This window comes from Lucilia sericata, unplaced genomic scaffold, assembly GCF_015586225.1.
Source record: "Lucilia sericata isolate MDLA Ls3-8-SP2 unplaced genomic scaffold, ASM1558622v1 Contig000323F_arrow, whole genome shotgun sequence".
In the NCBI taxonomy this organism is placed as follows: Eukaryota; Metazoa; Arthropoda; class Insecta; order Diptera; family Calliphoridae; genus Lucilia; species Lucilia sericata.
Genome location: NW_023994346.1, coordinates 178,093 through 189,272, shown reverse-complemented (window position 1 = coordinate 189,272; position 11,180 = coordinate 178,093). Strand labels below are relative to the sequence as shown.

The window sequence follows — 11,180 nt, the reverse complement described above, 5'->3', positions numbered from 1 at the left end:
AACGGGTATTTTCGGTCATGGGTTGTCAAAAAAAAAACAACTTACTTTTGGGCAGAATAACTACTTATTTTCATTCGACGAGGTCCAGACAAGGTTTAAATATATAAAACTAAGTTATTTAAAAAAAAATATTTGATATCAAACTTAGATCGAACCAAAAATCCTTTGTTAATCAAATGCCTTAAACAAATGGACTATAAACAATTCCAGATTATTTCTCTCTTTACATGTAAGTAATTATTCAGCTAAATGGAATACTCTGGTTGTTGGAGACTACTCATTACCTAGTAATGTATGAAAAAAATACTAATCATTTCCAAAAAATGTATTGCGTAGTTTCGAGGATGATAATTTGGAAGTTATATTTCGGATTTCCAGCATCGTATACATGATTGTCTCGTTGTTTTCTCTTAGCTACTTTTGTTTTACCTTTTCAGTATCTAGCTCTTCATCCCCACAGTAGCTTGCTTGGCTTTTTCTCCCTTACATGATTGTGGCTTTAAACTCCTTTGAGTGAGGTATGATTGAGATTTGACAGTACGTTAGTATATTCTTTGGTTTGTTCAGATTATGTCTCTCTTTACCTCTAAGTAGTTATTCAGCTAGATGCAATAATGTGGTTGTTGAATACTACTCATTACCTAGTAATGTATAAAAAAACTACTAATCATTTCCATAAAATGTAAAAAATGTATAGCGGAGTTTCGAGGATGATAATTTGGGAGTTATATGCCGGATTTCTAGCATCGTATACATGATTGTCTCGTTGTTTTCTCTTAGCTACTTTAGTTTCCCCTTTTCAGTATCTAGCTCTTCATCCCCGCATATATAGGCTTCTGTGCAGGCCTCCTTTCCTTCGAATTCGATTTGGCTGACGTGCTCGACTTCACATAGCTAGCTTGTCTTCCTTACAGGATTGTGGCTTTATCCTCCTTTGAGTGAGGTACGTCTGAGTTTGTTCTCTCTGTTTACTTCAGATATTTAGTCAAAATTCTATATATCCTTTTTAGTATTCTGAGATTTATACGATATTATTTTCTAGAACATCTTCTAAATCTTCTCCTAGATAGTTGTGATTGTCGATAACTTATCCATGCTGTCACCCACCCTCTGCACCATTTCCCCTACTTCATCTATGTTAAGATTTCATGGTGTTATTATTATCTAGGTATTCAGAGTTACATACATTTTCTTTCACCTCTAAAATTTTGCAATTGGTCACATTGCCCTCCATAGAAGCTAAGGTTTCCACATCTGTAGTAGTGTTTTACTCACGACTGCATGATGCCTTCACAAGTCTCGCGAGCAGATCAACAATGTGTTATTTAGGCCCTGTACCGTCGTAACATTAATATTATTATTTGTACTTTCCATAGTTTGAGTATTTTAGTGGAACAATTCTACCTTGAGATTTCCTGAGGTGAAATCATAGGAAAGATTGTTCATCTTCTCCCGCAGACTTTGAAGTGATTATAATTGAAGCTTTACCAATTACAATTACTTCTAATTATAATTAAAATTTTGCCAATTACAATTATTTGTAATTGTAATGGAAGTTTTTACAATTACAAGTAATTGTAGTTGAAGAATTTCCAATAAAAATTGCTTGTCATTTTGAATTCACTCCCTTTTGATTACATGTAATTTGTAATTCGTAATACCTAAATTACAATTACATATAAGTAAATGAAATTGGCAAAAATTCAATTACAATTACTAGTAATTGTAATTGGTTATCGGTCAATAAAATTACTTGTAATTGTAATTGGTTATTGCTCAATTACACACTTCAAATAATTGTAATTGGAAAAACTTCAATTACTTGTAATTGTAATTGGTTATTGGTCAATTTGCATAAGTATATAATTGTAACTGACCTAATCTCACACTATCCGCCACAAGGGAAGTTCATAACATTTCCCATTGGGTATTTAATTTTAAAAAGACTTGTTAGTTTATATATTTCTTACACTATACATATGCTTGTAAATTTTTATGGTTTTAACAAGTTCTCTGGTTATATTGTTGTTTAGAGGAAAAACTAAACAAAAAACTAAAAGTCGCGCTTGAAACATCTTTGCAACTAAAACAAGACCCCAGTTGATGTTTGAATGCGGTTCGTGTTGCAAGTGTTAAGCGGTTAAAATAAGAAGAAAGAAAAAAGAAACGTAAAAGAAAAGATTTGACACAAAATATTAAAAAACAAAAATAGTTATATATCAATAAAAACAAAGATTATTTAAAAAGAAAAAAAGTAATCAATAAAAAAAAATATTTTTTATAAATTATACAAAAAAAATTAAATAAAACAAAGTGTTATTGAAGAAGTGCCTTGAAAAATACACAACAACATGTTTTTGTTACATGTTTAAAGTGTGTGGGTCAAGTTTATTAACCCACTTTACCTTTTAAAGGATTTACAATAAGAAACTGCAGCTGCTGGCCAAACAAACAAAAAACCAACAACAACAGCTCAACGACCTTAAAACCATAAACTTGTGGTTTGCCAAATGGTTGTATTTGCAACAAACGCAACGTAATATTTCAACTGCAACTTAAGTCGCAAATATTTTTAGCAATAACAAAAAAAATGATTTTACATCTCCTGCATGTGGATTTTAAAACTCAAAATTGTTTAGGCTTTTTTAGCTTTTCATTGATTTGGCTGTTAATACTGCATCATCTGCACACTGCAATAGGCAAGTTCAAATATAACATTTTTCATTGATTTTATTTACAGTTACTTAAATTTATAGTAAAGTTTATTATATGAATGTTGCTGTCATAATTTATAAAAAAAAAAATTGTGGAAAAAGTTCATATTATGCCCGCCTATTAACTAACTATTGCCTCATCCGTGGCATTCATTTATTTCTTTAATTCCACTTAAATGTGTTTTATTGACCAAAATGGACTTGTTCATGTTCATTTTCATGTTCATGCTGTTTGTTACTTTAGTTCCACGAAATCTATGATGAGTTACATTTAGCAACGATAACTGACAACACCAACAAAAACAAAATCATTTAGACAACGTAGTCCAGGTTGGCCGGTGGTTGCCTGTTTTGTGTTTGTGTGTTTATTAGTTTTAATTTTTTTTATTGCAAACATGTTTGTCACTTAAGTCTTTTGTTTTTTTTCTATAGTGTTTATATGTTTGTTTGAAATAATCCGTTAAGTAACCCCGTTTTTCGTTTAATACTCTGACGTATGTTTGTACTTGTTTCACAGTGGGGTCTTGAGAATGAAAATTTGGAATACTTTTTCTCAGAACATAAATTTTAATGTCCTAATATTTTATGACAAACCAGGCTGTATATTGTGAATGAAATCAAAATTTTTAAGATATTATTTATTATATTATAATGAATAAACCAAAAACAAAGCGATGTATAAATGAATTTTTGAAAAATGTTTATTTTTTAATGCAATTTTTAAAATTCACTTTCGAAAGATTTTATTTTTATAGAAAATATTCGAAATATTCTATTTTTTATAGTTTCTAAAAAATTCCCGCAAGATTATTTAAATAAAATTTTTGTAAAATAATATTTTTTTAAGCAAATTTTTAAAATCTTTTTATAGAACATAATTCTCCTTTTTATCGAAACTTTATTTATTTTAAAGAAAATTCACAAAAATCTCTTAATAAAAAATTTTGCGGAAAATTAGTTTTTCATTCAATTATGAAAAATTCTCTTATAATAGAAAACTAGCTTTTTATGCAAAAATTATCAAAAAATATATATTTTTTTTAAAGAACATTCTTGTAAAATTATGTTTTTATAAAAAAAAATAAAACCAAAATTGTATTAGTTCCACAACTACCCAGCAATATCTTTACTTACCCGGTAAATAGGCAAGTGTACCCTGGGTGAAAAACCACTCATTTTTGTTCAACAATGACCAAAAAATAAGTGGTTACAAATGTGCTTCCCGAATTTTAAACCGGCTTTACAGTTATTTTCTGTGATTATTAGTCTAATCTCTCACTCAATGTACCATTTACAAGTTATTTTATCGTGCTATTTTGGAATGGTTTTTACACAAATGTAAATAAAATTCTAAATTTGCTGAAAAAACTTCTAATATCGATAAGGGTTAGAATTACTAAATAATTCCTTATACGATTGGCTACAAATCCTATTAAAAACCAAGTAACAAACCCAACACCAGTCTTATTCATAAACTTTTACCAAAGATTTGTATTTGTCATTTGTCGAAAAAAAGAAATTTTCTAAATGAGGGTTTATATGGGGGCAGGGGGTTACAGACGGACATAGCTAAATCGACTCACAAAGTGCTTCTGGGGCGACTGGTATACTTTAAGATGGGTGTAGGGCTAATATTTTTGGGTATTACAAACATCAGCACAAACGCATAATACCATCGACACTATAGTGGTGTAGGTTATAAAAATAATTAATGTAATTAATAACGACCACTCATTACCAAGTAATGTATGAAATACCTACATTATTACCTTTATTACTTATTACCAAAATTTGAAAATATTTTGCTGGGTAGTTTTAGAACGCATGATTATAACATGTACTCGTTCTACTTTGACATTGAGACCAATGATTTTTGTTCGAAATTGTCACCTTCGGAACTGGTTCTGAAGAAGCATTATGGAGTCGACACTCATTCTTAGGAACGGTTCTGGAACTAGTTGTTAAATCAATGATTTTTGTTCGAATTTGTCAACCTCGGAACTAGTTCTAAGGAAGCTTTAGAGAAAGTAAACGCTTAATTTAAAAATATTTTTTTTTTTTCAGCCGATTAGTACCAATTTTTAAAAACTGTTGAGGAATTAATAATATCCCAGCTAAAACTCGGTAATGGGTTGTACTTCTGTTTTGTAAGAGAAATTGCAAGTACTTCTTTAACTCCCTATTTGTAAGCGAGCGTAGAAGTACTTGCCTCCAATGACATCACCGTGTTAAAATAATGACTTAAAATGCTAATGAAGAAGTAGTGAAAAGAGGTTTTATTAGCTTTTTAGCTCATTAGCTCATTACTTTTCAATGTAAGTTTTTCCTGGGATTGTACACATTTTATTTGGAATACTTACTATGTAGCTTAAAATTTATAATAATTTTGCCGCACCTCTCATATGTTAAAATATTTTTTGTACATAATATAGAAAACCAGCAGCTAACTTTCCATTCTCCCGGTTTTCGAAAAATTCTCTTTTATAGAAAATTTTTGTAAAAAATATTAAAAATTCTCTTTTCATAGAACATTTTAAGAAAAATATATTTTCATAAAAAAATTTTGTCATTTTGATATATTTACAATGTTATTTATGTATTTATTTTTTAGGAATTTTTTAAAATAAATCAATAAATTTTTTAAAATAAAATCAATCATACAAGTATTATATAGTCTTTAAAAGTTTTGTTGTCAAAATTTTCTACTGGGTTTGTTTTTAATATTAATTTGCATAATACTCTTTTAAGTATAAATAAAAACAAATAACATTATAATTAACTAAAAACAAATATGTGCCTTAAGATATTTTGTTTTTAGTATTCTTTTTAATTAATCATTTGATCGTTAAATAATTTTACAGCTAAATTTCGTTTATTTGACATTATTACATATTATTTTTTAAAGAATTCTACTAAAAGAACAAAATTTGTTTAATTAATGAAATGATGCGAAATAAAAATTGTCAACTTAAAAACTGTTAAAATTAGCGGTTTTTCTAAAATGTGTTAGATCGAAGAATGATTGATGTAAAAACGTGATGACAAATTATGTTAATTGCTCAAATAGTTTTAGAACGTATGATTATAGCGTTGTATAAGTTTTAGTTTAGAATTTCTTCGAAATTCTCACCTTCAGAACTGGTTCTTTGAAAGCATTTTACACTCGAAGCGTTATACACTCGATACCCCCAGTAAAAACATTAATTACCATGTAAGGGGTTAAAATGCTAAAATTTACTTACACAATAGCATTTTAAGTCATTATTTTAATATGGTGATGTCATTGGAGGCAAGTACTTACCACAAACCATTACAAGTAATTAGAAAAAGTAGTTATTGTAAATCTCCTGAAAAAACGTATACAGCTTCTATATCTTCACCGGCAAGATGACTAATGAATTAGAAAGTATTTATATAACACATTATTAGTAAGACCTTTTTGTAATTCGGACGATATGTCATTGAAAAGTATCCCAGCAAAATATTTTAAAATGTTGGTATTTCATACATTACTTGGTAATGTGGGGTCGTTATCAGTAACATTTATTAATATTTTTTAATAGGATTTGTAGCCAATCGTCTAGCGTGTATGTCTAATAAAGAATTACTTAATGATTCTAACCCTGGTCGACATTACAAGTTTTTTGAACAAATTTAGAATTTTACATTTGTGTAAAAACCATTCCAAATAGCACGATAAAATAACTTGTAAATGGAGCATTGAGTAAGAGAATAGACTAATAATCACAGAAAATTACTGTAAAGCCGAGTTTAAATTCAAGAAAGTCGGATAAGCACATTTGTAACCACTTATTTTTTGGTCATCGTCGAACAAAAATAAGTAGTTATTCACCCAAAAAGTAAGTACTTACACTTGCCTCCAATATTACTTGCCTATTTACCGGGTAAGTAAAGATTTTGCTGGGAAATTATAATTGAAAGTCATTATCTAGTTTTTGCTGAGACTGTTTCTTTAGAAAGGTTCTGAAACCAGTTCTTTTATCAATAGTTTTGTACAAATTTGTCACCTTTAGAGTTTAAATACTTCTAGATCAGATTTTTTCGAATACTTTTGTGTAAAATTATTAAAATTAGGTCCAATTTTGAGAAATAGTTGCAATACCCAGTAAAAACTCACCTAGAAAAGTAATTAGTTAAAATGCTAATAAAACCATTCTTCACTACTTGCTCATTGGCATTTTAACACATTATTTAAACACAGTGATGTCATTGAAGAAAATACTTACCACACTCGCTTACAAAGAACGACTTTAGTAAGTCATTACAAATATGCCGATTAATAATGAAAATAAATTTATGAAGTTTTAAATGGATTTAAAATTTTTACAACTGCTTTCAAGAATTTAGTTCCGAACGAAGAAAGTACTTCAAAACCTCAATAATGTTCCATAGGAGGATTTAAATGATTTTTTTAAAAATGTTTTTATTAATTAATTTTATTTATTTATACCACTGTTCATATCAGATGCACTCTCTTAGTAAAGTGCTTTTCAATCGTTACTATATTTTTCTTTCTATTTACATGCTTTTCAAATCCATTATATTAAATCGGGATTGTGACGATGATGATCATCATAATCATCAGCAGCAGAGTGTGTTGTCATGTACCGCTTCTGGCTTTTCTAGTCTCTATTAAATCATAGAAAAACACAATTATAAATGTTTGAAATAATGGTTTTTCTATTTGGTCTCTTTGGATTTTGGTTTGTCTACCAAAACTTGTTGCAAATCACATACAGCAGCACACACCGCAGAGTGGTAATAAATGAACATGTTTGGGGCCTTTTACTTGGGTCTCTGATGGATAATTTGGTGGTTAATAAAATAGTGTATATAATTTTTTTCGTGTAATTAACGCCTTAAGTTGTACAGAAATCCTTCCTGATTTTTATTATTTTTGTTGCATTACACAAACAGATTTAAACACAGACATTAAGTCAAAAGACGGTTACTAAATTTTTCAAGATTATGAATGAACTATTAAGTGCTGGTTTGGCTAAGGAACAAGTTTTTCGTAAAATAAATTTGAAGCTTTTATTTAGAACATGTTTACCTTATAATAACTCATTGACAGTTATTGCTGTTTGTGTCTTTATTTAGAGCATCTTTATTAGTTAACATTCCTGGGAGGTTTACTAAGGCTACTCTGTCCTCAATTGGTTGATTTGTTATGTGACTGGTTTGGTTTTTGCTGCAATGTTTTTTTATTTATACTTTGAAATAAAGATTATTAATATATTGATTATTTTTTTACTTTAGCACATCGTATTTGAAAGATGTAGCAGCAAACTTGATTATTGTTGTAAAAATAACTAAAATATTGTTGATCTAGTTTTTGTTTATAGAAGATTTCTTAAGATTGATGTTAGTAGTTTGAAAACAAAGAGGTTAGAGGAATAATGTTTGAAAAAAATCTAGGTTGAAATTGTCATGCAAATTTAGAAAAATTATCAATAAATTTATAAAATCTTTTAAGTATGATATGAAAAAAATATTTTCATTTTGTATTTAAAAAAGTATTTGCACTTTTAAATTGTTTAAAGCTTTGGTTAGGAGTACACAGACCGATAAATTATTAAACCAGAGACTTTCCTAAAGGATTGAGCCGCGCTGCATCCGAATCTGACCTTTTTTCTATCACATTTGGGATTTGAGATATCGTGTCCCGAAATTTGTAAAAATTTCATTTCTGACTTTTTTGAAACGCTATAACAGCGCCAAGACAACTTTATTTATAAAATGTTATATGCCATCTGAAAGTTCATTCTGTCAATTTTAAAATAAAGACTTAACATCTGATATATCTTCTATCATCTTCGAGATATCTTCGCCTAAAGCTTGATATAACAATATATTGACGAAAACTGTTTTTTCTACATTTCGCCTTTATTTTTCAAAGCAAAACTTATACATACATTAAAATTTTTCATATGAAAAATCTGCTGTAAACAGAGGAAAAAAATATACACGCCTGGCACCAAATTGACACCAAATTTTTGAATAACATCCGTTGTCAAGTATATACATACATACATACAACAACATGTAAAAGTTAAGAAACGTGGTAAGCTCAAAATGCGTTGTAAATAGTTTCGACAACGGATGTGCATAAAGTTTAGATTGCGACAACGAATTGTTGCAATGTTGACAAAGTTGCGTGGTCTACATTACATGTTGTTCTTATATGTATGTATATACTTGACAATATATTTTTTTTCCTCTGTGTAGTTGCTGAGATATTACCCATTAAAGTTGATGGACGGACAGACATCCTCAGATAGGTGTGTATCCGATATTATTGCTCGTTATAAACAATATTTACAAAGCATAATACCCTCCAAACTATAGTAGTATGGAATATAAATACCATGCACCAAAAATCATGAGTTTTCGAGATTTAGGTGAAGATATCTCTAAGAAGAAAGAAGATATGTTGTTTTTCCGCTGTTATAACGTATCCAAAAATACCAAAAATGGAATTTTTACCAATTTCAGGACACGATATCTGAGTTTAGATACGGATTTAGCGCGTCTGAGAAAAGTCTAACTTGATCTCACGTTTTCGACTTTTTTTAAAATTTTGTCGGCCTGTGTTAAAATTTAAATTTATTTGAGTTTTATTAAATTCTATTTTTAATATCTAGAACTCATTATTATAGCCAAATGCTTGTTCTACTTTGGCGTTTAAATCAAATATTTTTCGATTCTTTTGGGCTTCCATCCTCTCCTGGGGCATTATACCTTTTCAACCTTTGAATAACTGATTTTCTTTCGATTATTTTTCGATTCTTCTTCTCCATCGCTTAAATAGTTTGTTCTTTTACGTTTGTAAGGAGGTTGCCTTCCCCTTATCATATGTTTTTAGTTCGTATTCTGTTTGGTCAGGCGCCCGATTAGCCGATTTAGTTTTCGCTTGTTATTTGCCCCTGCTGCAGTTTCGTCTTCACTGGCGATTTTCTGGGAGTATTTTCTTTTTAGCTGAAGTTTTAACGGCTTCTGCTAAAACTTTATATTGTTGTATAATTGATGGACTATGTAGAGTTTCTCTTTTCAAGTCTTTTCTCTCCTTTTCCATCCATCTGTTTGTATCCAAATTCCCTAATTGCAGTATTCTTCAGTTTATTTTAAGTTTCGTCCCATGTCCTATAATTTGTTGGTAGACATTCCACGAGCATTTCTTCAACTCTTTCATTCTTTGAATGATCTTTGAGTCTAGTCGTTTGTTTACCTTTTCCGTGGGTTCTTTGTATATTTTCCTGAATTTGAGGAAGGGTTCAGATAGTATAAACACCATCTTTAGAATAGTTATGGAACTAGTATTTTTTCAGCGTTTTTTGTTTGAGAGTATATTCGGTTTGTGCTGATATTTGTAAAGTATAAAAATATTAGTGACATAACCACTTTAAAGTACACCAATAGCCTTAGAATAACCTTCTAAATCGATGATGCTATGTCCGTCCGTCTGCCTGTCTGTCTGTCTTTCTGTCTATCTGTCTGTCTGTCTATGTTAAACTTGTAATCGAACGTAATTTTCAAGATTATATGACAAAATTTGACATATATAGTTCTTTGACACAAAAACAAAGTTTTAATTCATTTTAATTTCTTTCAAATGGTTCCAATAGCCTTAGAATAACCTTCTAACTCGATAATGCTATGTCCGTCCGTCTGTCTTTCTATCTGTCCGTCCATGTTAAACTTGTAACTATATATATAGTTCTTTGATTTTTTTCAAATGGTTCCAAGAAGTTGCTTCAGATCTAGTGTGCCTTTTACAATAGTACCTAGTTTGAAATCACAATATTTATTACTTCGTTCTTAACTTATAAAGGTAAATCTAAATCATTGCTATTTATAAATAAACATCCCAGCAAAAACTGGGTAATGGCTTTCAATTGTAACTACTTACCTAAGAATATACTTTTCAATGACTACTACATATCGTCTAGATTACATAGAAGTAGTCTAATAAGGTCTTACTAATAATGTATTATATAAATACTTTCTAAATTATTAGTCATCTTGCCAGTGAAGATACGAGTGTATACGTTTTTTCAGGCGATTTTCAATGACTACTTTTTCAAATTACTTGTAATCGTTTGTGGTAAGTACTTGCCTCCAATGACATCACCGTGTTAAAGTAATGACTTAAAATGCTATTGTGTAAGTAAATTTTGGCATTTTAACCGCTTACATGGTAATGAAAGTTTTTACTGGGATATTTTCGCTTTAAGCAGATTAAATTTAAAAGGAAAAAGTATTATTTTTTTTTTTAATTTGTATGCTTAGCATGTTAAGGCCTAACTATAATATGCTTAAACAAACTGAAGTCAGCTTAAGCAACTGTGCGAACACATATAAAATGTATGTGACAAACTATAATGTACTTAAGAGAGTTTCGTCAAGTTTCGTCAAATTTTATTTGCTTAAGCAAAGAGCGATACT

At 29.5% G+C, this 11,180-nt stretch overlaps 1 protein-coding gene across 1 annotated transcript in view; it reads left to right on the top strand.

The window, feature by feature from the left end:
• Positions 1-2,116: 2,116 nt before the first annotated feature.
• LOC119603651 (cadherin-89D) overlaps positions 2,117-11,180 on the top strand; it is a 94,839-nt gene continuing 85,775 nt past the window's right edge. Inside the window, exon 1 of the mRNA XM_037955761.1 lies at positions 2,117-2,699. Coding sequence (XP_037811689.1) covers positions 2,591-2,699 — 109 coding nt within the window. The 5' untranslated portion in view covers positions 2,117-2,590. The remainder of the gene's footprint in view (positions 2,700-11,180) is intronic.